This window comes from Choristoneura fumiferana, chromosome 11 (assembly GCF_025370935.1).
Source record: "Choristoneura fumiferana chromosome 11, NRCan_CFum_1, whole genome shotgun sequence".
Classification (NCBI taxonomy): domain Eukaryota; kingdom Metazoa; phylum Arthropoda; class Insecta; order Lepidoptera; family Tortricidae; genus Choristoneura; species Choristoneura fumiferana.
Window position 1 is genome coordinate 8,404,923 of NC_133482.1, and position 25,577 is coordinate 8,430,499.

At 38.0% G+C, this 25,577-nt stretch overlaps 3 protein-coding genes across 12 annotated transcripts in view; 1 reads left to right on the plus strand and 2 right to left on the minus strand.

The window, feature by feature from the left end:
* Nucleotides 1-495: 495 nt before the first annotated feature.
* LOC141432682 (uncharacterized) lies at nucleotides 496-7,490 on the minus strand. 4 transcript variants are annotated; one of them, XM_074094387.1, is made up of 7 exons: nucleotides 7,405-7,490; nucleotides 6,209-7,055; nucleotides 5,866-6,030; nucleotides 5,320-5,541; nucleotides 4,956-5,238; nucleotides 3,367-3,647; nucleotides 496-1,539 (listed from the first exon to the last, which is right to left on the minus strand). In XM_074094387.1, exons 2-7 carry the CDS (start codon nucleotides 7,036-7,038, stop codon nucleotides 1,170-1,172), a joined length of 2,151 nt encoding a protein of 716 aa, XP_073950488.1. In that variant the 5' UTR covers nucleotides 7,039-7,055; nucleotides 7,405-7,490; the 3' UTR covers nucleotides 496-1,169. The 4 variants fall into 4 exon arrangements, with proteins under 4 accessions (XP_073950488.1, XP_073950489.1, XP_073950487.1 ...); XM_074094388.1 differs by having other exon boundaries at nucleotides 7,401-7,448; XM_074094386.1 differs by lacking the exon at nucleotides 7,405-7,490 and having other exon boundaries at nucleotides 6,209-7,159.
* Nucleotides 7,491-8,343: 853 nt separating this feature from the next.
* The window catches only part of LOC141432684 (ubiquinone biosynthesis monooxygenase COQ6, mitochondrial-like), a 24,301-nt gene continuing 7,067 nt past the window's right edge, over nucleotides 8,344-25,577 (plus strand). Inside the window, exons 1-6 of the mRNA XM_074094398.1 lie at nucleotides 8,344-8,708; nucleotides 8,821-9,011; nucleotides 9,403-9,651; nucleotides 21,995-22,102; nucleotides 23,079-23,249; nucleotides 24,259-24,461. Coding sequence (XP_073950499.1) covers nucleotides 8,516-8,708; nucleotides 8,821-9,011; nucleotides 9,403-9,651; nucleotides 21,995-22,102; nucleotides 23,079-23,249; nucleotides 24,259-24,461 — 1,115 coding nt within the window. The 5' untranslated portion in view covers nucleotides 8,344-8,515. The remainder of the gene's footprint in view (nucleotides 8,709-8,820; nucleotides 9,012-9,402; nucleotides 9,652-21,994; nucleotides 22,103-23,078; nucleotides 23,250-24,258; nucleotides 24,462-25,577) is intronic.
* On the minus strand, nucleotides 9,658-21,988 carry pyx (transient receptor potential channel pyrexia). 7 transcript variants are annotated; one of them, XM_074094397.1, is made up of 15 exons: nucleotides 21,423-21,988; nucleotides 20,821-21,150; nucleotides 15,946-16,108; nucleotides 15,614-15,827; nucleotides 15,369-15,525; nucleotides 15,161-15,295; nucleotides 14,836-15,064; nucleotides 14,360-14,605; nucleotides 14,054-14,283; nucleotides 13,831-13,969; nucleotides 13,559-13,752; nucleotides 13,172-13,331; nucleotides 12,806-13,101; nucleotides 12,115-12,312; nucleotides 9,658-11,411 (listed from the first exon to the last, which is right to left on the minus strand). In XM_074094397.1, exons 2-15 carry the CDS (start codon nucleotides 20,854-20,856, stop codon nucleotides 11,016-11,018), a joined length of 2,793 nt encoding a protein of 930 aa, XP_073950498.1. In that variant the 5' UTR covers nucleotides 20,857-21,150; nucleotides 21,423-21,988; the 3' UTR covers nucleotides 9,658-11,015. The 7 variants fall into 7 exon arrangements, with proteins under 7 accessions (XP_073950498.1, XP_073950497.1, XP_073950494.1 ...); XM_074094396.1 differs by having other exon boundaries at nucleotides 20,821-21,156; XM_074094393.1 differs by having other exon boundaries at nucleotides 20,821-21,211.

Consider the following 25,577-nt stretch of genomic DNA (forward strand, 5'->3'; position numbering starts at 1 on the left):
TCCATAGATGGAGGTTGGCCCCCTTACACCACAAATAAAAAAATGTAAATCTTGAAAAGTTGAAAGTTTGAATACCTCAGACAATTACCATACTAAAGTAAGCTGGGGTTATTCGGGAATCACTTCACTGGAATAACCCTAAAGGGGTAATTCGGGAAAATTTTTTAAACTATAGCTAGGCCTTTTAGACTGACACAGTCATTCGCAAAAAACGATTATTTGTCATAAAATTAATAGTTCAATCTTGTAACTTATCAGGTTCTAGAGTTAGCGGTGTTGGGGTTATTTCGTATTTAATTTTTTGGCACGAAAATGCACTCGACCCAAAAAAATATATATTGCACGTCCAACCGATGTCAGCGCCTCGCATCATCTGGAGAGACGCGAGGAGCGGTAAATGGGGCGTCCATTTAAGTGTTGCCAGTGGTTAAACATCAACACGTTTAGGAGAAATTTTAAATAAATGGAATAACCCCGTTTACAGAATTACCAAAGCACTTAATTATAATTCTTTGTAACATTCCTTTGCCAAAAAATGGCTTTATTAGTAGGTACCTACAGCATAAACACAACACAAATAAATTTCGTTTAATTGCTTAAGGTAAACGTACGAGTGCTCGTCGCTGTCCCAATAGTAGGCATCTTTAAGATTATATCAATAGAGATGACAGCAGAGTGTCGTCTATTGGGCATTAGCGTGTCGAGATACATGAATTTAGATAAAAACGCAAAAATACCTAGTGCCATCCACGAAGACGCGTGATTTTGTCAAAATTAGACATTAATGACATTGCAATAAGAACCACGGCACGCGTCATCATAACTCGTAACTCTCTCTCTCTCTCGCTCTATACCTTAAGTAAGTATATATTTCTGATATCATTCTAGGCACCGATGAAACTAAAGTGGACCTTATTTTCTTCTGACTAGTGTAATGATACTTTTAATTGTACATTTGAAGGACAGACATCTAGTTGTAAGATATTTATGCCTTAATCAAATCGCTCACATTGTTATGACAAAATAAAAAGACGAAATTCTGGTGAACAAATAAACAACGTTTATTATTCTTCCACACTTTAATTATATAATCCCTCCAGCCTATATACGTCCCTCTGCTGGGCACAAACCTTCTCTCAGAATAGGAGGGCTTTACTTACATAGTACCCCTATTTGCCATTTGGGCTATCAATGACATCTTCGGAGTAGGTGTAAGATTTCTCATCATTCTCTATTCTATTCAAGTACTCCAACATGTGACCGTTGAGATCATACAAAGAGTCTTTTCGGGATCTGCTAGGAGTATTAAAATGATACGATTTATTCTTTCTAGAGACTCTTTTGCCAGATTTACGTGGGGATAGCTGAATGTAGTCGACAGGAGCTGAATGGGACCTAGGCGCATAGTATCTTTCGAAGAGCAACGGCTGCTGTTGCACCCTACCGTACATGAGTTCCATCTCGTGGAGGAACTCCTCTCGTCTCATTCGTTCCTCGTCGCGACGCGTTTGCAGCCGCATAGCAATGTCTTCTGCGTGACTGAAAATAAATAAGTAAAATAAAATAAATTAATATCACGGGACAATAAGTACCTAAGCTTAGCAAAGCTTGTGTTATGGGTACTAAGCAACGGATAAATATAATTATATAGATAGATCCATACTTAAATACATATTAAACACCCAAGACCCGAGAACAAACATTCGTATTTTTCGTTCAAATATCTGCCCCGACACGGGAATCGAACCCGGGACCACAAGCTTCGTAGTCAGACTAGTCAGGTTCTCTAACGACTAGGCCATCTGGTGGTCAAAATGAAACATTTGCATTACATATTATGGTTTCATGGTTAAAGAAGATGTACCTATTTGGAAATAGACCTAAGACGAGTTTAGACGCAAGCACATTTTTTGTTATCAGGAACAACACTTTCTTCCTGATTTTTATTTCCTGGTTAAGAAAAATCAAAATCATCCAAATAGTGACCAAGAATCCATTCCACATAAATCTGGCAACTTTAGATGAATGATTCGTATCGCGCGCTCGCTCGACTAGATACCGCCGGCGTACTTACTTGTCAAATGCGGCAACAAATAGTACGCCGAATTCGGCGTACCCGAGTCAGTCGCGTTGCAGTGCACGTACCGAATGTTTTGTTAAATTATGGTCATAAACCGAAGTAAAATTCCAGTTTGCATAGTGAAACTGCGTAAAAATAATACTACAAGAAATAAGAAGGACACTGAGATCACATACCATCAGTAAATATCGTATAATTTCGAAATTACAAATTAAAATAACATGAACCATATACGCCATTCAGTGTTGCCGTGTAGACAAGAATCGAATTCCCCGTGGTTGAGATTTTAATAAATTGAATTTTATTGTTATCATCATTAAATGATGATCAATTTTAATAACTGATTTTATTTATCTAACGTAATTATTATATATACATAACCTAGTTCTATATTATTTAATCTTTATCTTTGTGATATATACAATGAAGGTAAAATGTTACCCGACACTATTTAATTAAGGCACAGATTAAGGGGTGATTGTGTCTTAAAATTAAAAATGTTTTTCGTCTTTCCATTCGAAAAACCCAATCAGCTGCATTACTAAAAAAAATTTTTCGTATTTCCACTCATTTTCCTGAAATGTTAACATTTCACCCGACTGCCCGAAGGAAGGTTATGTTTTTCAAGCGTATGTTTGTATGTATGCATGTATGTATGTATATTTTGTAAATAAAAAAAAATAGTCTTCATTAACCTGTTCATTATATTAGATTTAACTATAGGAGCAACGTGTTATCTTAACTACGCAAAACCTCTTAGTTGGTGATTCTGTCCATGAATTTTTAGTAATAATTTGTAAATATTAAATGTCCTTAAATATATTTTTTTTAACTAAAAGTGAGGCCTGATCATTGATATACTTACATACCTACCTTTTTTCTAAAGAAGAAACCTACGCCTAACCTATACACAAACATATTAATACATTTACTTGTTCATTTCTAAGTATTTCCCACGATACATTTTATAACCAATAACTTAATAGACCACAGCATAATATATTTTTTTCCCAATAATTCGGGTAACAGTGGACCAGCTGGCAACACAATTCGTCACGCACACTAGCATCCTTGCAAATTGTCTTACACCGTTCTTACACTACACACACTACAATATTGAGTTACCTCATTCACGATTCACGAACCTTTTGTTTTTAGGTAGCGCGGTATCTAGTCGAGCGAGCGCGCGAGACTGCGCGAGACCAATCATTCATCTAAGCTGGCAACCAACAATTAAACTTTTCTTTAATAGAACTGAACAAACGAACATCTCGCAATCGTCTCACTTGTTTTTAACGAGATGCCAGGCCGGGTTGGATCGAAGAAGGCGGTCTCGTGTCCTCATCTCGTTTCGCCTCCTCTGCTCGGCCAAGCGGCCGGCTGCGTCTAGCTCGAACCGCCTCCGAACCGCTTCTGCTCTCAGCAATGCTGCCAAGTTCGATCGCCCCGAAGCTGCGGCTCGCAGTTCTAGGGCCGAGTAGCCGCGCATGACTCCGACGTCGCCGCTGGTTCCAACGCTTTCGGTGCTCTTGCTCTCTTGAGACATTTTCTTTGCTACGTCTTGCATCTAGAAAATAATTCTGTCTTGAGCATCATCTTACTAGGTACAGTCATAAACATGTAAGCAAAATTTTTTTCAAAAAAATCTGAACACGGCTACTATTGTTAACGGCGTAGAAGCGTGTATAGAACTCGACTGTACTACTTTACTACTTACCACCCAATAAATGAAACGCAAGTAAGTGGAAGCGCAATAACGTAACTTCACTATATGCGTAAATTAAAATTAATATACAAATGCAGGTGGTAGAACCTTGTGCAAGGTCTGATTGCTACCACCATCTTGCTTGCTAATCCTGCCGTGAAGCAGCAGTGCTTGCACTGTTGTGTTTCGGCGTGGAGAGTAAGACAGCCGGTGAAATTACTGGCACTTGAGGTATTATGCCATCTTAGGCCTCTAGGTTGGCAACGCATCTGCAATAGACCTTGTGTTGCAGATGTTTAAGGGCGGTGGTGATCTCTTACCATCAGGAGACCCACTTGCTCGTTTTCCATCCAGTCGAATAAAAAAAATACAAATTAATCGACAAGTTCTGACAAAATAGTAAGTACCTAAAGTTACAATCGAAAACATAGGTAGGTAGGTACTAAATGGTGATTAAAACGTAGCTGAGCGGAGCAGGGCCGGATTTAGGGGATTGCAAACGAGGCTACAGCCCCGGGGCCTCCACAAAAGAGACTTCGGATTATTATTTTTAAAATTCCGACGAGTAATTACTAGTAAACAACCAATTAAATATTCATCTCTATTTGTTCTCATCAATCAGGCAATCAGTAATTACGTCAAAATCTCCAATGGCCCTCATTTCATTTTGAACATAGTTTGGGCGAAGGGGGGGGACCTCCACTCCTTTGCTGCCCCAAGGCCTCCAGACTTCTAAATCCGGCCCTGGAGATGATGAGCCTTTAGCCTTTCTAATCAGCATATCTTAGCTCTCTCTTATAACCTTTCATTTAGGCATAGGATTCACAGATCAGAAGCCGATTTACCTAACTTTTCTGACACTGTAATTTCTGCGACTTAGGTATTGAATATGAAACTCACTCATATTTAACAAAATAAAACCGGATAACTCACGTCTTAAATCGAGATTACCTCGATATGTTTCGGGTTTATTCGTAGCCCTTCTTCTAGCAACTGACTGAGTGCGCGTGCGGGAATCAGCCCGAAACATGTCGAGCTAAACTCAATTTATGCCATGAGTTATCCGGTTTTATTTCATTAAATATGATAATCAAAACGTTAAGAAAACTCGTAAGTATGTTTTAAATTACAGTTCCTTTAAAAAAATGCCTTTATTTTTTTTTTCTTTACCTTTTTTAATGCTCTATCAGCGGTATTGAACCGGAAAGGCTTAGGGGTCGTAGTGATGAAATCTTCTTTCACAGACTTCTCACATCGGGTCCTCTTTTCCATGGGACTTCGGGCTCTCTGCCTGTCGGAAGAACTGACGGACGGGATGCCAGGGGACGGGTCTATCGGTAGATCGCTGTGGGCTGCCGGAGTTGACAATCTACTGCGCTCTCTCATCGCCATTGTACCGGGATAGCTGGCATTGCGAAGCATTTCCTCCGATCTAATACGCCGATTCATAGACCTGAGGCGGTGATTATAAATTACATTCATAATAAAATAATATCATTTACTAAAATTCCGATTTTTTGAGTCAAACACCTACCGAAAAAATTCTTCCTCCTTCATTTTATCATAAAAATAGTTAGAAAAGAGATTTTTAGGTACCGGCCGCGCCCTGAATTTCTTCTTTTTCTTGGGTTTAGGCAATACATTCATTGCTCTCTCGCAAGACTTCTGAATACCACTTTCTTCTCTCTCTGTAAAGCTAAAGGGTTTCATCTTCGCACGGAGCTCTGCTTCACTGTTGATTTTGGTTATAGCTCGTCTAGAATAGTTACGTTACATTTAATTTATTACCTCATACGTAACTATTAAAAAATAAGATAAAAATAATAAATAAAATAAAAATAGCGCAAACGTAATACACAATTAAAAACTAAAAACAAACAAAAAATACCTATTTATAGCAGCAAATCATTAAGAAGGAATCAGGGTAGAGCTCTCCGAGGCTCAAATCAACCTGTAAGATATAAAATAAAGATAAGGTATGTGAATAAACTTGTGTTTTTTGATGATAACAGATCTCAAAACAAACTGGTGATCTAATGACAAGCATAAATAAAATGTGCACATGTAAGAATATGGAAACCTCATAGCCTGGTCTTCAAGAATCTTGTCGTAAAGAGGGATTCGAGATTCTATGGGCACCGGTCTGGTGCGGAATTGCTTTCGATCACACTTCCGATGAAGCATGTCTTCAGAAAAGGACTTCTGGAGACAACGTAACTCGTTTACGGCTCTCTCATCTTCATCTCTGTTATCACAATCAATGATGAAGCAATTAGAAATTATTAAAATTAAATACATATAAGTACCTCCTTTTCTGTCATTGTTTTTTACATTTGAAGTCAAAAGAGTTGCTTAGACTCGCGTTTCTTCAAGTGCAAAGGGCAACTGCAGACACTGAAAACTGAAAAATATCAGGTACTTACCTTTCAGTCATTTTAAATGGTTTTGGTACAGTAATACTTTTACGTCTCCTTGGAGGAGACCCGGAACGCTTTCCTCGTAAAGGGCTCGAAGGCATACTTTGAGTTTTGAATTCGTCGTCTACATAAACTTTTTTTAATTTGGAATATTCTGCGCCGTCAAAAAACTTCTGAAACTTTTGATCAACTTCATTTTTTGTTTCAATTTTATCGTCATTCCACGATATGGAACAGGCCGAGTGGTTTCTTTTAGCTTTATTAGTTTTGTTTTTCTCTTTCATAGAACTACTTTTGCTTGTGCTCATTTTCGGATCGTCGTCTATTGTCACTTCGAGGTTGCTAACAGTCAACTTTTTTTGCGGTTGTTTCATCGCTGATACTGTTAAATTCTTCGATGACTGTGCAGTATCGATATTAGATCTTCTATTCAGGTTTGTAGCTCCACAGAAATCTCGACTGGCATCTTTCTTTTCTGCACTGTATTTACGCCTAAGAGAACTGTTGTAAACTGTCTTAACAGACTTATCATTCACTGCATTATGATTGCTATATGCATCTTCTCTAACTAGAGTATTTTCGCTATTTGAGTCATCTATCTGATCCACAGCAAACTCTAACATGACTTTCTTTTTCTGGCGTAAAGATTTTAAAGTGGAGTAAAATTCTTCAGCCGGCAAGTGGTTTATATCGTTGTAATCTGGGATGCTGCGATAGAAGTCTTTTATTTTCTCCGTATTCACTTTCACGGCGTATACTGAGGAGTTTGAAGAAGAATCCACGGAATTCTGGCAGGTGATAATTTTATCCTTTCGCTCGTACTCGGGCTTCGGCATTTTACTAATCGGATCCACTGGAAGTTTAAGACAAGAGTTTGCAAATACGCTACAGCTGTGGTTCATTGCTAAGATACAGATAGTACTTGACAAAGTAGTGTATTTCAAGGGAATAGCTTTGGTGAGCGTTTGTTGCAGTAATCGTTGCCATAGCAGCTTGCGCAGATACTCTGCGCGAGGTCAATGTTATAGCATTAATTCCGAAAACATTTATTATTAGGTAATCGAATCATCTATAGTACCACTTTACCTAATCTATCATAAATGCTTGATGAAAAACCTACCTATCTTTTTGTCACTGAAAACATTATAATTGATCTGCAATAAATTACAAAGCATCTTATTTACGAGTACCTACGTACCTACCTCAAGACGTACTTATAATGGTATAATGTACAAATTCATCAAATTTAGAAAATATTACGACACATTCTTTCGTTTAGCAACATTTTAGTAGACTAATAAAATAGCATTTTTTTATAAACGAGAAATAATGAACGAGAAGGTACAATTTAAACTGTGTTTTGCTGTTACTACGGGTAACTGAAAACCTAATTAGATAAACGTAAATAGGCAACTATTTATCCTTTACCGTCCTCTCCAATATTATTGAACTTATATTTCGAGTAATTTAAGGTGTGTATGTATTTGTTCTTTCACGCTCAAACGGCTGGTCGGATTTAAATGAAATTATAGAAAGTAGGTTGCTGGATCGCCATCTCGAACACATAGGCTACTTTTTAACCCGATATTCCCACTTGATAGGGATGTACGCACGAAAATCCTGAAATCATAATCTCTGTCTAAACGCATGAAATTTGTCTCAAGTCTTCTTCTTAAACTTAAATTAGGACCACGACGTAAATTTTTAACCTAATGATTATTCCCGCGAGCAAAACTGCTAGTAAAGACTAGTATTACCAAAAATAAGCCAGACCAAAAATCCCGGGATATTTTAAGTTTAAAAATAAAACAATTTTTCAAGGTAAAAAAACATATTATTGACCAATATTTTAGCTTCGATGTGTTTGCTCGCGCCATCTTGTAGTGAGTAGCTGAACTATCTCATAAGTCACCATCCTTTTTTCTCCGGATAACTCTACGTCATGCTGTACAAGCACGCCTTATAGCCATAAATGCTATATTTTAAATCTTTTACACTAAGAATTTTAACATAAATTTCATATGTATTACTTTAAATAAAACCATTTATTGAATTTTTACATAAAAATAAAAATAAAAAAACACTTTAAATTGTATAATTTGTATATGGCAATATAAAATTTCTGTCAGTCAACTGTCAACTCAATCAAACCAAAGACAATATAAAAATAAAAAGGTAACCTCTAATCCTATGCAAAAAATATAACTATTTGCGATTTGCGAATTCTAAGAAAATTAAATTATATCTGCAAGGTTTTTTGTCAATTTTGCGCTATTAATAGAAGAAAACGTTACTATTGCAAACTTATTAAAAATGTTGCTTCCAAAAAACATTCACCGCAATTTCATACTTGTTAGAAAAATAGAAACTTTACAGTCGAAAGTTTACAGAGTTTACAGTCGAAATTTAAGCACTGATTCGAATAAAAAACACGAAATAAAAAGCCAATATGATGTTATTATCGCTGGTGGCGGAATGGTTGGATGCAGTTTGGCTTGCGCTTTAGGTAAGAATAAAATAACAATTTATTTGAGGTGTTTATTACTTTATAATAGTTTGATTATGGTAATGTAATTATCCTTCAAAATATTGCAACTTGCTCAATTTGTCTGTTTTAGGTAAGAACTCCATACTTTCCAACCTTAAAATATTATTATTAGAGGGAAGTCCGAACAAACAGTTTCATCTGAAGCCAGAATACAGCAATAGAGTGGTCGCCTTGAGTCAAAAGACAAAAACTTTGATGAAATCTCTAAAAGTTTGGCAACATGTTGAGGAGATGAGACTACAACCTGTACGTAATATGCAGGTAAAAATATACCTACTGCAACATTATTTTGCTGCTAAACATTGATAACAACGTTGTGAGGCTGAAAACATGCCAAGTGTTATAAAAGGAGAATACAACAATGGCCTTATTCCCATGCAAATCATGAACCACCCTCATCCAATCCAATTAAAGTCTTTCAACTGATTGCAGTTACCAGAAAAGGAAAAAAAACATTATTTTATATTTAAACTCTCAAGGAACTTTTCCCCTTATTTATCTACACATTCATTTTGGGAGGCCTGTTAAAACAACAATTTATGTTACAAAAATCACTTCTTTTTATTTCTGTACCAGGTTTAGTTTACTGTGAGCCCACCCTACAGTTATACCACTATGTAAATATGATACATAATCCATTCTTTACTTGTAGGTCTGGGATGCATGTTCCGATGCTATCATAACATTCAACAGTGCTGAGATTCTTGATGAAGATGTAGCATACATAGTAGAAAATGATGTCCTACAACATGCAGTCAACACTGAATTAACTTCATCAGAAATAAAAAATGTTGAAATTATATATGGGGCCAAGATTTCAGGTTATGAATTACCAACAAATAATACAACTGACAGCTTAGTCAAAATGAACAATGGTGATGTTTACTCTTGCAGATTATTGGTAAGTAATCATGTAATCAATAACACAGTGAAAACTGTTTAGGTACAATGACATGGAAGGGACAGCTATATTTGGTTGTTAAACATGGTTGGTTGTTAAAACCAGCGTTATTTTGGTATATAAGATTTTATTGAGACTTTTTCTTGGTTGTAACATCCAATATGTTGTTCTAACTAATGTTACTATGAACAGTTTTTTTTTTTGAGATGTTTATAATAATATAAACAGGCATCTTACAAAGCTTTCTGTTTGAGACTACAGTTAAAATTGCTTGCCTATAAAAATCAACGACATACTGAGTTTTATCAGTTGTTGCATTTATTTGTGTTTTGCTTAAGCATGTTATTGGGCCTGTTTATGATTTTTTACTACCTTGGGAAATGAACTATATCAGGAAATATCAATAAATGTAAATAATGGGGGTTTCTTGACAGGTGTTGCAAGATCGTGTTAGTATTGAGAGGTCTGTTTGATGTTACAGTCTTACTTTTGACTGGCTCATTTAGTTACTTAACCACACAAATGTGACATACATGTATTATTAAAGTTGTCAAACATACCTCACGGCACCATCAGCCAAATAAGTGGTTTATCATTTTTAAATAAGTTCCTATCAAATGAATATGTCGCTAAAGTCGAACTTTCAAGTTGACAGACACATCTATTAGCATTATTGTTTTGTGACATGCAAACAATTATCAACTTTAGGGTGGTAGACCACATATTTGGCTGATGGTACAAGCACTAACTAGTTTGGCACAGAAACTGTTATTGTAAAAGTCCATAATTCAGTTCATAAGTTAATTCATAATTCAGACCTTGAATTACACAAAAATATGTAAATTTAATATCAGCCTTTGTGTAAGTGGAAAATAGTTCTACTTGAATTTTATTTCAGTATCATCATGGGACACTTGACACCAATTGACCTAGTCCCAAACTAAGGAAAGCTTGAACTATGGATACTAGGCAACAGATAAACATACCTAAATAGATAAATACATACTTAAATACATATTAATCATCTAAGACCCAAGAACAAACATTCATATTATTCATACAAATATCTGCCCCGACCGGGAATCAAACCCAGGACCTCAAGCTTCATAGTCAGGTTCTCTAACCACTTGGCCACCTGGCTATCTTTTTTTTACCCTGCACTCTTCTACATATATTGAATATGAAAAGTTTTCCTTCTCAGTTTTATAGTATTTTTTTATTGTCTAATATCAACTTATGATACACTTTCTCATTTATCTTCTAGCCTTAGTCTTAACTAAGGATTGCCACATCAGCGGCACACCTCAAACATTTGCTTTTTCCTCAAGTTTAATAAATAAATATTAACTTATGCAAAATTACACTTAAGATGGCGGAATACTATCCAATTTCTTTTCAATTATATTTAACCTGGAGTCAGTAACCTCAACCAACTTATTTATCTTTTTGGTCAACTCTGTCAACTGAGTTTTAATATCCACCATGCATATTTCCTGTATAGCGCTTATGTTCATTGATATAGGCCTGTTCCTGTTATCGGATCCCGAAGTAGTTCTTTTTCGCCTTTCTACTTGCTGGCTCTCGGATGAATACCGATCAAACAAATTGCTTTTTCTTTTAATAAGCTGAGGTTTTGGAGCTCCTGGCTCTTCCTTACATTTTATTCGACATTCATAGTTATTATTCTTCCGAATGCTTCTTTTGGTGTCTTTGCGGCTTGCGACCATCCCATAAATTGAGGTTATTAGTTCCTTTGGTATCTGAAACAATATAATTGTTACATTCCTAAATTGCCGTGGCGGCCCAATGGTTTGATCTATGGCAGGGATAGGGAAATAGCGGCCCGCGGGCCAAGTCCGGCCCGCGACCAAAACCCGTCATCTAAATTAAAGCGGCCCGTGATATGATAAACAATATTCAAATATTCGCGCTAAAACAAAAGCGCGATTAACGCCGCGCCGCCGCATCAGACCTTTTTGACACGCGCGTTTAATTATTCACACCGACCCAGCATATCAAAACAATAAATTTATTTATTATAGATACCTACATGATTTATTTTTGTTGTTACTTGATTAGAATAAAATGTATTCAATAAATGCTCCCCGGCCCGCGGAAATCTTGTAATTATTGTATATGGCCCATCTCTAACTCTATTTCCCCAACCCTGATCTATGGCCTCTCAAGCAGACGATCGTGGGTGCAAATCCGGGCTCGCACCACTGAGTTTTTCGAAATTACAATGCTTTACGGTGAAGGAAAACATCGTGAGAAAACCTGCGCAACGTGGGAAGCACTTCAGTGGTGCTTGAAGTTCCCAATTCGCACTGAGCTTACGTGGGAAGTACGGCCAAAGCCCTCTCATTCTGAGAGGAGGCCTGTGCCCAGCAGTGTCACATAAATGGGCTGGGATGATGATGCCAAAATTGAAGAACTTATCACTTTTTTGCGCCTTACTCTTACCCTATTCTCTCGAGGGTCATTCGGTCGAATATTCAGGGTGCGCGTATGAGATGCTGTGAGCAAAGCGCCCCACCGCAAAACTGCGATCAGCTGTTTCGGCGCACACGACAACAGTGAACTAAACAGCATGCTTTCAAGATGCGCTACCAATTGAGTTGTTCGCACCAACCGATCCAAGCCTGCCGATACTTGCAAAGCCTAAAAGAAAATATAAATTAAGAGAACACAGGGCCTACTCCGAAATTCGAAAATCGAAGTTCGTGTCGTACCGTCCCTCTCACTCTCGTATAGTATAGTGTAAGTGTCAGAGGGACGGAACGCCACGAACTTCGATTTTCGAATTTCGTAGTAGTAGGCACACGGCATAAGACGAGAGTAGAAGGAGATGATGAATGCGATGCGATCGCGAACGTCAGCGCGTTAGATAGTATTTATACACCATCTGGTTTTGTCTGACTGTGTACGCCTAAATCAAAAGTTCCCAAAGTGGTCCAGGTGGACCTCCAGGCATCCACGGGAAACCAGACGGGGGTCCAGATTGGGGTGAAAAAGGTTTTAGGGGTTTTGGGAATATAGTAGAAATGTAGCAGAGGAGGTCTACTGAAAACAGTTAAACTTTAAAATAAGTCTGCGAGAAAAAAAGTTTGGGAACCTCTGCCTTTAAATTAAACATAAACAGACTAATTCTCACCTGAATGTCACTGACCGCCAAACCTACTAATAAATTAGTAAGGATAACAGTGACCAATAGCACAAATATAAGAAACATTCCATGTGCCGTTAACGGGTATTGGATCTGTGAATTTGTGCAGTTGTTGTAAAATATATCCTCATACTCCAGTTCTCCTGACATCATCATCACAGTCTTGACCAAACCTGCAGGCAACTGGAACGCAGGGTAGTTACTAAATAAAACGCTGAACGCCAGCCCAAATGCAATTAGGAGACAGCTGTAGGCCAGCAAAAACGTCGCAAAATTCACTGTCACTGCAAACAAAGAGTTCTCCGTTAATGTGATGTTGTAAAATATCGTATCTAATTGCTAACTGTCTCTTACCGGTCGTAAACATTTGGACGTAAAGGCCAAAAGTTGGGAATCGGCCAATAATCATCATTAATTCTAGCCAGCAAAAGAATATCGTGACAGCTGCTATATCATGCTGCCACCCTGACGTATTACTTCGTATAACTCCATTATCCATTTCCCAGTTGGGGGCCTGTAAACATATTATTAACAATTATACTGAAAACCTTCTGTAAACATTGTTAGAGTAAGTACCTACCTACGGCAATAAACAGCAGAATTAATCATTAATCAATCATGTTGCCAGATTTTGCAATTCACGTCGAAAATGTGACTTATGAAGAATGTGACGACCTTATTTGATTTCTGCTCTTTATTGTGATAGATATGCTTACAACTCACCATTATTCTACTACTTACAGTGCATAAGAAAACTCCAATTATAATAATGCATTGTAACCAATTTTCCCATTGACGAATATACGCAGACCAATCAAGGCACGCTTGAAAGATTTCCTTGCATAGAAAGCACAAATTTAACAATATAATAAGGTATTGTACTGGTCTAAGGTATGTTGGGACATCACAGGTCACTTCTGCACATAAATATATTTCTGAAAAGCAAAGACGTCAAACTATTTACTATATTACTTCGAATATTAATTTATCTACTAAAGTTAAAATCTACTTACGAAGTATGTAAATACTGTACAGGGTAATAAACAAGGCATGATAGATGAAGCTTAGAACAAAAAACTTTCTTATCCTCCTCCATTTGAGAAACAGGAATGTTTCGGCTACTGGATGCTTCAGAACGTCTTTACGGCCCACCTGTAAAGAAAACTCATAATATTACCATTTACCATTTATTGAAATATCATTGAAAAAAAATATACCTATGTCACGTTTGCTTACCTCAATAAAAGCAAGTAGCAACTCGGCTTCCCCGCGGGTTAAGCACGGCACCAAAGGTCTGAAGTCAATTGTAAACTCGCAGTCCACATCTCCTAGCTCGTGCTCGCTCATGTGAACGGCATCGTCAAACTTGCACAAGTATCGTGGCACGACATCTGGAACTCGACGGACGACAAACGAAAGCGCTGACACTCCGCCGTTCGTCCTTAGCGTTAAATCGCCACCATAATCTGTAGATACAAAAAAATACGAGGTAAAAAAGATTGAAGAAAACTTGAGCTGTGATTTTAAAGCCATATACGCTACCTAAAAGTAATAATACACAAGCAGAAAACTCGTTCAAAGCGGCTATGTGCAATGGAGTGTATCCAAATTCGTCGGGTGCGTTTGGATCAGCTCCGACTGAGAGCAGCATCCGTGCGACGTCACAAGCTCTAGCTCCTCTTACTATAGACCCGTGTAGTGGCGTCCGACCGTCCACGTCTTTGGCATGGACATCTGCATGCCTTCCGACCAGCAGTTCGACCACTTCTACAGACTGCGCTAACGCTGCTGCAACATTAACAAACGTACTTATATAGATAACATACTTAAATACATATTAAACATCCAAGACCTGAGAACAAACATTCGTATTATTCGTATATATGTATATTCTGCCCCGGCCGGGAATCGAGCCCGGAAGCCCGGGACCTTTAGCTTCGTAGTCAGGTTCTTTAACCACTCGGCTATCCTGTTGCCTCATCATATAATAGTGGTAGTTTTTTATTTTGTAGCTCTACCTAAGTGAAGAGGCGTCTGCCCTCTATAATTAGGGCAGTCTATCCGCGCATTATGCTCTAGTAGGAGTCTTGCGCATTCAGCGTGACCATCTTCAGCAGCAAGATGGAGTGCGGTGGCTCGTCCCGTGCCAAAAGCAGCCCTTACATCCGCTCCTGCATCGAGAAGTAGCTTTGTACATTTCGCTGAACCCAACGAGGCGGCGACGTGAAGAGGTGTTTCTGTGAACACCTGCAAGTATGACAAAGCGTTGATGATATTTCTATATAAACCCGTAAATATAATTATTTTTTCATGAATTGTATAGGGAATTATATTCTCGCACACCTGTGGAGTGTCAGGACAGGCGCCGGCTTGTAACAACAAACTGACAACCTCCGGTGCGTCACTTAGTACCGCATAATGCAGCGGGGAGTGTTCGTTTAGACCTGCATTTACGTCAGCTCCGTGCTCTAATAATATCTGGAAATTATAAATAATAAAAATAATGTAAAGCTATTGGCCATAAAATTTAAACTAAAATGATCCAGCTTACCTTAACACAAGCTAAACTTTTAGCACTTGCGGCGCAATGAAGCGGGGTTGCTTTCATCTCATGTCGACATTCCCAACGGTTAGGGTCGGCCTTGTGTTCTAGTAGCAATTTGACGCATTCTTCACTCCCCACTAAGCAGCTCAGGTGCAGACAAGTCCTGAAAAAAAAAACTCAATGGGAATTTGTATCGATGATTTCCATTGTGTACACAATCACAATCGCACAATCGTATAAGTAGTTTTTACCTGCCAGCATCGTCTGCCCAGTTAGGATCTATTCCAAGCTTCAACAGCCTGGCTAACAAAGAGCTCCGTCCTAGCCAGCACGCCCATAAGGCCGCTGTTTTCCTTTCCTCTGGCTGTGCGGCAAGGTTTATCACCTTTTCATAAAGACCATCTTCAACTAGCGCCGATATTGTTTCCGCATATGGAAGTTGCCGCAACACATACTGTATTTCCTCTTGAATGTGAAGCAATAAAGAAATGTTAAGAGCTTTCTATTAGGATTTTTTATCAACTCTGAAATATTACTAGAGACTAGCTAAGAAATAACATCATGTTACAAAGTATAAGATTACCAATTGTCCAAATGTCCCTGCTGGGTTTGACCCGGATCCGCTCAGCTAGATCGATTCCCCTGGCGGACTCGTCGCTGGAGATATAGCCTGCCTCCAGGTCGTCTGAATCCTCTGTCACCTGGTCCATGCCGACACACCATCGTGTACTGCCTTGACGATACACCTACACGAATTCAACCAAGCATTATTGCTAATTTTAAGTCACGGATTCCCCATTAACACACTAAAATTTTGTGCTCACTATTCATAAAATTATTTGTAAACTGCACCTCTCTAAGTGTATCAAAAAATGTTGATTTTCAAAACTTAACCTAGGTACAAACAATGTGGCCGGCACCCCCTGGTAAGTATGACAATACCGCGATATTTATAAGATAAATACTTGTGAATACAAAATAACTACGATTTATCACTTAGCACAGCGCAAAAACCGTTTTAAGAAAATATTGACCAAAATCCACCTTCTTTTTGTTTTTCTTTGGCGCATTTTTGGACGTCATCGCGCGATGATCGGATCCGCCCGCGCCTGCGTGAAAACTGAAAAGCTTTCATCTCCTGCGCATACCAGCCGGCCGGGCGACCAATTTAATCATATTTCGGGAATAAGACCTACTTCTGATTGTTGTCTTTTCTCAAATCATCCTAGGTTTAACATTGTTTGGATTAAACACTAATGCGTTCCGACAGTCAAATAAAAGCTATTAATGATTGGAAAATAGGCTAAAGCATAAATATCTGACTATCATCATATACTATCTGCAGAATATTTCTTTGTCCTTTAGGCTTGTGTACCATTTCTTTGTTAGTGTTCTTCATATCATAACCATAACCGTAGTAAATAAAATTTGTCGCACGCTCCGCGTGTCTGATGTCCATGTCTCTATTTATATAAAATTCTCCACATGCCTTCTGCCTATTTTAATGTGATATATTTGACAGTTTAAAAGTTTGAGTTTCGTTCGCGATCCATTCGTCTGAAGCGCATTAAAACATTCATATAGGTAAATCCTCTGTCCATTAGCACATTATTATTCTCAAGTGTTTATTTTTTATTAGTCTCATAAAATGATCTTTTGCACATGGAATTCTATAATCCAATAATAGCAATAATAACCTCCTAAGTCCTCGCGTACTTTATACAGGACTAATTAACACTAAGAATAACGGCCGAATGTACTTTATAAAGTACAAATTGTTGATTGAATAAAGAATTGTAAGAATTTTGAAATAATATCCAAAATAACAAAGCAGGTCAACCACGTCTAGGTCTTAAACGCTAAGTTTGTTAAAAAATGACAGGACTCAGGAGCATAATGTAGTTTTAATTTTTGCTTATGGAATTATTTACTTGCTATTATTACATAATGGGAAGAAATTAGCTTACGAAAAAAGTAAATGAACAAACTTAATTGTATTTATAGTTACGTTTTGTTAAGCACTAGAAATAATCAAACTAGGATGAATCATGAGTGGTAGGATCATACGGGAGTCAAGAACATCAACACATCATCATATATAACACAAAATGAAGTCGGACTTAAAGTTAAACCAAAATAATTCTGTAATAATCCACCATTATCCATCCATGCATCGTTTTTATAAGTGGATGCTGATGCCAGAACAAAAGAATTATAATCTCTTCCGTTTTCTCGGTTCGATAATATAAACCATCGTAATACTTCTCGCACCTCCCATTTTGTTTTGCAACGATGATGTAATGCGTCTTTGGAAATTAGTTCAGCAAGATATGTAATTTTTGGCGTGAAGATGAATCCCAAACAAAGAGTTAAATTTACTGATCCATTTCCAATATTTCCATTACAGTTAATTGATTCCTACATAAATGATGTCCTAATCTAATGTCATTGAAGAATGTGTCTTTATCCATTAAGTATAAAAGTACCTGGGCGACCGAGCTCCGCTCGGGCTATAACTCGGTAGCTAACCAGCGTTTTCCCAGAGATAAGACCAAGCTAGATCGATTTTTCATTCCCGAGAACCAAACATACCAAAATACATCGAAATCGTTTTAGCCGTTTCCGAAATCTCTGAAATATATATATACATATATACAAGAATTGCTAGTTCAAAGGTATTAGATTGATAGATTTATGTAGGTAATTAATCAGCATTAAAGGAGACATCTGATAAGTAGGACTTTTCTAAATTAAGAGCTCAGATTAAGAGCTTACGTATTTTCTTTATTGAAAATTCTATATATTCGGTGTATCGCGTATGAATTCGCCACTAGAGGCGCTAGTGTAGCGTGAGGTCTCCGAAATGTCAAATCTCATAGTTTTTGGGTGAGCTACGCGGGTTTATTTATAATTAGAATAATTTTGTGAATATTTTTCAATATCTGAAATTAATTATGGCAGATATGCGTTCCGGGGCAATGAATGTCTGTGTTTTGAGACAGTTTTGTCTTTCGGAAACCTTTGTCCTCCCTTTATTCCGAACAAAACGGGGACTATGGAACACTGTGGCATGCTCGATATTTTTATGGTACGGTTTTAAGGTGTATTAAATATGATTTTAATCTAAACTTTGTTTTCACGCCCGTAATAACAGACTTTGAAAGCCATACATAAAAACCTCACGCAACAGTGCGCCATCTAGTGAGACAAAAAACGATAGCCCTCATTTCATTACACATCCCTAGTGCGGAGGGCGGAGGGGAGCGCTAACGGCATCCTGAGGGCATTCGCAGATAGGTTTGATTGTCAGTATCTGAATCATTGTCATATGATTCATGTACTGACAAACAAGCCTATGTACTAGTAAAAGTGCTGAACTATTTTCTTTATTTTGTTTTTCTTTATTTGTTTGTTTCACTAACACTTCGGTACCTAAGCATCGTACATTTACCTAACACCATGTACCTAACATATTTATAAGTAATACTAACAACTGATGGATCCTAGTTATCTGAATAAATAAATTTTATTATTATTATTATTATCTTTGCTTTGCGAAAATCTTCTTGAACTCGACTTCATATTTCCTATGAATGGAATCAATAATAAAAAATATTAATCAAACTTGCTCTAAGACTTAAATTTTACTTAAGTACCTACTTAATAGTGTTAGTTCCTAACTTACTATTCCTCGGGAGTTGTTACTTATATAAGCTATCGTGGAATTCGACAGAATTGAGTTAATAGCTTTACAGTAGCATTTGCAGCACTTGCAGCTAAAATTAGTTCATAGCAACGAATTAATAGTCCAGTTTTAGCAAGACAATGAAATAGCTTAGGGTGGTGCTAAACGCAGCGATACATTTTACTTTAACAATATGTATTTTGCCAACGAATCACCTTTACTACTAAACCAACTTGTCTAGCACTCTTAGCTACAAGTAATATCAATCAAATTGATTTTAAAAAATAAAAATTTTCCTAAAAATATGGCTCCTAACTTTTATGCAATCCTCAAAGTGGACTGCAAATAACTGACATTATTAGAACCCGACATTGTTATAGCCGACTTGTAGATATATATTCATGCAGTATACTTATGTAGTTACAGTTTGTTAATTATGATACAAAAAAATTAAGTGGTTAAAATGTTCTTTCCTTCAAAAACATTTAAAATACACTGATTAAAAAGGGCCGAGAGATATTTTTATCCCTAGACACTTACGAACATTTAAATATAGGCATATTAACGACTACTAAGTCAAAACATAATATTGAATAAAACCAACCCGCTCTGCTGTTTCGAGCAGAGCAGAGAGAGGCGCGTACCTACTTAGTGCGCGTTTTGCAGCAGCCGTGTCGCGTTGTTCCTAAAAGGAAGGGCTTCAAATTATCCCGAAACATGTCGAGCTAAACTCTGTTTAAACGTGAGTTAACCGAGTTGATTTTATTAAATATGAGTGAGTCTCACAGTAGTTTCATGTTCAGAGTCAAAACATGTACTTTGTCTAGGGTTAATGAGTATCCCAAGACTATTTTGTGTGTGTACTTTCTGAGCATGTTTGACGCTGCACTCGGTTTTATCCCCCAAAGTCCTCTTATTAAACCGTCCTGTTTCAATACACCTATAATTTTAGTTCCGAAGTGTTTACTTTATGAAAGGTAACGTCTATTTTAGCGATTGTTTAGACACACGTCCAGCTGACGGCGCTCGAGCGCGTGCGTAGCGTTCGCGGCTAAGTTTTGGATAACTCTTTACTGATGGATTGACAAATAACATGTTTATGTTCAGTTACATTCTGAGATTTCTGAGTGAGCCAAAAAATACTACTGTGGGCCTCTTTACCAAATATTTATTTGTGGAGGTCCATATCGATGAACTATAACCGATTACTTTGCTCACTCACGACGCGACCTTAGGATAGCTATGTCTATGGAACAAACTGTCTGTTGTGTGGGTGGAGGACCTGCATGAACACACATTTGTTACATAGACGTGGCTATCCTCGTCGCGGGTGAGCAAAGCAATTGTTTTTAGTCTATAGAAGTGGCGAAGCGTCCATAGAACCCTATTCTCCCACCGTCTTGCCCAAATAGGACTACAGGACATACATCATTTATGAAACATGTATGCGATCTTGGCTTCGGCTTTATCACGAAAATATCTGACGCTACGCCACTAAGGTACCTTAATTACTAAAGGATTATTATTGAAGGAAGTTTGAGTACTTATAATACAAACAAATCGTAAAATGTTAGATAGGTAAACCATAAAGAACATAATCACGTTTTTTCGTCAAGGTAAAAATCTCTTTTGCATACGCTTGTTGCTTAGAAAAGGATGGTGCTCCTAAATACGAGTAGGTACCTATGTTCGTGACAAAAACTTACCTGCTAGACTCTAGCAGCTAGAGCCATGGTGCTTAGTAATGCTTAGATCCTCAACTAAACCACTTACCGGTTGTATGTTCTCCAAAACTGTGTCGCATATCATATCGTTGATGGAAATTAAACCATAACATACTAATTAACTTCAGGGGTGTTTTGAGCAGCCTCTTACTTTTATGTTCTCTTCTCCCATTGCGTTTAAAGAATAACCACCGTTACTCATTCGCTGGCCTAATTTCTCACCGCGTCCCAGAATTGGGCCAAGTGGCCGGATACTGCCGAAAGCCAACAAATTGGCGAGATTTTTCTTAGAACTGACCGAACACTTTGGTAAATCAAAACAATAACACCCGCGGTATTTCATATATCCGTTTAGATTTTAAACGCGTTTTACATACACCTGAAACTACTTATAGGTACTTTTTTCATTTTCACAGAAACGCTTAAGCAAAAACAAGTTCCTATAACAACCATTCTCTAATTAGAGTTCCCTAATAATTCACGGGTAACGCTAGACATATTTTAAACGGAATATTGAATTACCAAGTTTAACGTAACGCTGAGTTGAGCTCCCGATATTTCGACGCAGTATGCATCAGAAATCGCGATCAATATTCCGTTCAATACATGACTTTTTGCTAAGTTTATTAGTGAATTATCCTAATTTTTGACCAATTTATACGTAGAGTGCGTGTATCGTTTCGAATACCGCTCCCTTTGAAATCTCCCGCGGCACTGCAGCGTTTAGCTACATCTTACTCCGATTCAAAACAAATAAACTTGGCTGAAATAATAATTACCTTCGTATCGGATTCGATGCATATGTTTCTGGAATACATTGGGTCAATGGTATCGTACATTTTCTCCCTATTGTTTAACGCTTCTTTGAAATGTTTTGATAGATTTTCTACCTTGAAGTAATTAGGATAATACTCTAATGATTATTTAATGTCGTTTCTTTTGCGTTTTAAAAAAGCAATCTAGGAAAAAGATCATCCTGGTACTAATGTCAAATTTGTGTTAGAGAATTTTAGCGAGCTAAAGATGCGTTTTTATATAAATGCGTGCAAGAAATTTGCTACCAAAAAAACAAGTTGTGAGAAAAGATTTCAAGAACGGAAAATCATGCGGCTAGGGATAGTGGCAAAAAGAAAATTAGATAAATCAATTCATTACATTATTATCCTTCAGAAGTATAAGCCATTTTTTTGTTAATTAAAAAAAAACTCCACATGCAATTTCAGATCGGTGCGGATGGAGCTAATTCTGCGGTTCGCAACGCGATGGGCGTCCAGTATTTGTCGTGGAGTTACGAACAAATGGGCGTGGTCGCCACCTTGGACTTAGCAGAGGTATATGTTGTAGTTGTAGAGCAAAAATGGCGGATCACTTCCCGTAAAAAGTTGTATCCGTTGGCTTTAAACCAGTATGTCAGACCACAGATGGACAAGTGTGTAAAAGTAATAAGTAATTATTAGTAGGGACTCTATTTGGACGCTTCGGGTACGAAACCCTAAAAAAGACAAGTGGAAAAATCCTTGGCGGTCTGCTTACAGAATAAACGTTTTTAGGGTTCCGTAGCCAAAATGGCAAAAACGGAGCCCCGGATAAATATGTAAACTATGCCGACAAAATGGTACAATAAAAAAATCAAAAAAAAATTTTTTAGTGTACCTTCCATAGACGTAAAGTGGGTGATTTTTTTTTTCTCATCCAGCCTTTTATTGTGGGGTATAGTTGGATAGGTCTTTTAAACCATTAGGGGTTTGCTAAGACGATTTTTCGATTCAGTGATTTGTTTGCGAGATATTCTACTTTAAAGTGCAAACTTTCATTAAAGTCGAGCGATTTGATTATAATAATGAGAACTCGCCAGGGTGTTGACTATTTATTTACTTATAGCAACACTAGAATTTACCCGATCCGACAGTTGAATTGAAATTCCAGGATTATTCAAAATGCAAAAGTCACATTTAAAACACCCGGGCTAATTTCATGTCTCTAAGCCGACAAGTTGATATTTCGAGATTTTATCCCGATCCTGTGGAAGAATCGGGATAAAAAAAAATTTAGTTAGCTATCTACTTACCTACATACCAAATTTCATCCAAATCCGGTCAGCCCTTTTAGTGGGAGGGGGTTCCTAATAAACATACACTCACAGGCGCATACGTAGGTACGCACATACGAGCATCATCATCATATCAGCCTGATATGCCTGATTGGACATTGGCCTCCTCCATATTTATATTTATAATATGTACTTGTAAAGTTAAAAAAGCTGTTATTTATTTCTCCCTTGTGAAAACTGCTTGTTTTTGTTTTCAGGAAACAGAAAACACGACAGCCTGGCAGCGTTTCTTACCTACAGGCCCCGTCGCTCTGCTGCCTCTCAGCTCGACGCAAAGCTCGCTAGTGTGGTCCACGAACGTCGAACATGCCAAACAACTGCTGCAATTGCCCGAGGAACAGTTCGTTGATGCTCTCAACGACGCACTGGTACTGATACATTGTGTTTTAAGGGTGGTAAATAAGGAATTTCGAACGAGAATCTAATTAATCTTTAATGAGTCGATGTTCGTAATTCCAGTACCGCCCCCGCAACTTGCAATGTTTTTGCTACAATACAAGCAGTTGCACGCCCAGCAGTAGTACACGCAACAACTCATAACGTCCTTAGGCGTTATACGCAAAAAAGATCTTTGGGTTTTATTTAGGGGGTTGCAACCAAGTTAGCCTGCATGTCACGACACTGTTTACGAGCAAGTGTGTTGAAAAAGTTGTTTTGTGTGTTGTTAGCTCGTAAACAGTGTCGTAACATGCAGGCTACCTTGGTTGCGACCCCCCAAATAAAACCCTCGACCTTAATGTGCTTCTCATGAAACCCGTGGTCGGTAAATGAGTTTGTTACTGCATGGCGTGCTGCTGCTCCGTGCGCGCGCTGCACACGCACGCCATGCACATGCTGCGGAGGGCGCTGCCAAGAGCGCAATCAGCGGTATCGGCAATTTTTGAAAAAATATTAGTTTTTCTTTTACAAATATACAATTTTACTGGCAAATGTGATGAAAAACATTGTATGTCACACGGGCGGTATTAGAATTACGAACATCGACTCATTAAAGCCTTCAGTCTTCGACTTCGGGCTTCTAATAGACTCTCGTTCGTAATTCCTTATTTACCGCCCCCTTAAGACACAATGTACTATTTCAAAAACATCCAAGGAAATATCGTTCTTATATTCGTGATGATGAAACGCGAAGTACGTCTTTGTATAGCACTTAATGAGCATTCGTTCCGATTTCAAATTAGAGTATAGGACAACTCGTCCGCGAACAGAAATTGTGTATGTGTGGCAATCCCCTATTTCGCGGCCTCTGCAGTAATGTATTATTTCATGAAAAAATCTTACTTATTTGAACTTTCGGAAACAAAAAAACCTACGAGTACCGAGCGACGTTAGCATTTTGGTTGTACTATACTAAAGAATCATGTATCAATATTCAAGTGGAAGCAATACCCCCGAAGCACCACCGTGGACGCCGTCACATCCTGGCTCAGTTCGTGGCTCAAGAGCGCCGGTTTGCCGGACGGCGCGACGCGCCAGCTGCCGCCGTCCGTCCGGCAGATCGCATCCGGCTCCCGTGCCGCGTTCCCTCTCGGCTTTGGGCACAGCACGAGATACGTTGCGCCGGGCGTCGCGCTTGTTGGGTAAGCGTTCATTTCATACAAGGAATAACAATACTGAAAGGATACTATTGTATAATTACATAAATTATATGACTAATATAATATAATACAAGTTATTATTGTGAGCCTATCCTGTCCCACTGCTGAGCAAAGGCCTCCCCAATACTTACACTGCTCTCTGTTCACTGCATACAAGGGCCAGTCCGTTAAGAAGTAGTCCAGTTCATCCCGACATCACCGTCTAGGTCTGCCAGGTCGTCTTTTCGAGTTGGTGGGTGTCCACTCGGTGGTTATTTTGGCCGACAACTCGACCAACTACAATTACTTACCCCCTGTTCACCATCCATTGATTAAATATTTGATGGATAAATATAGTCTCTGTTTGTTTTGTTGGAATAGACGGAGACGGCATCACATTTAAGTATCCGCCAGATAAAATTAAAATCAATGAGTGGTAAAACAGCCCCTAGTGTATTAAATTAAGGGTCTGTTTCACCATCCATTGATTAATTTTATTTGACGGATAAATGTGATGCCGTCTACGTCTATTCGAACAAAACAAACAGAGACGGCACCACATTTATCAGTCAGATAAATTTAATCAATTTATGGTGAAACAGGGGGTAAGTGTCGTATAATTTAAACTACACTCTGATTGACAAATCCAATGTCAAGCACGAGTTATGCAAGCAGATACGTATTTTGGACCATATTATCGAAAGTTAACCTGTTTTTTTATGAAAAGAAAGAGATGTCTAACCAATAATCATAATTTTAATATGTAGCTGAAATGGCTTTGTTCTTTCTATGTAGGTGACAAAAGAACCTGCTATAAATACCATGGCAAAATTTCTCGTCATTGTGACATTGCGCCTCTCATTTTACCTACATTTATAGAATGAAAAATCCAAAGTGGAGCCCGGTTTACACGCCAAACAATAAACGAATAATTTAAATAAGCTAAAACTTCGTGTGAATTTAAAGTAGCCATAAACTGGATGGGACAGCTATTCACAAAGATCAAAAAAGTGCGCAGGTACCAAAGAGATACCAATACAGCTGTGTTGATAGTAAATCAGGGTTCGCAGAAATTCTTCTAAACAATACGATTTCAGGTAGGTCCTTAGTAGATTTTAA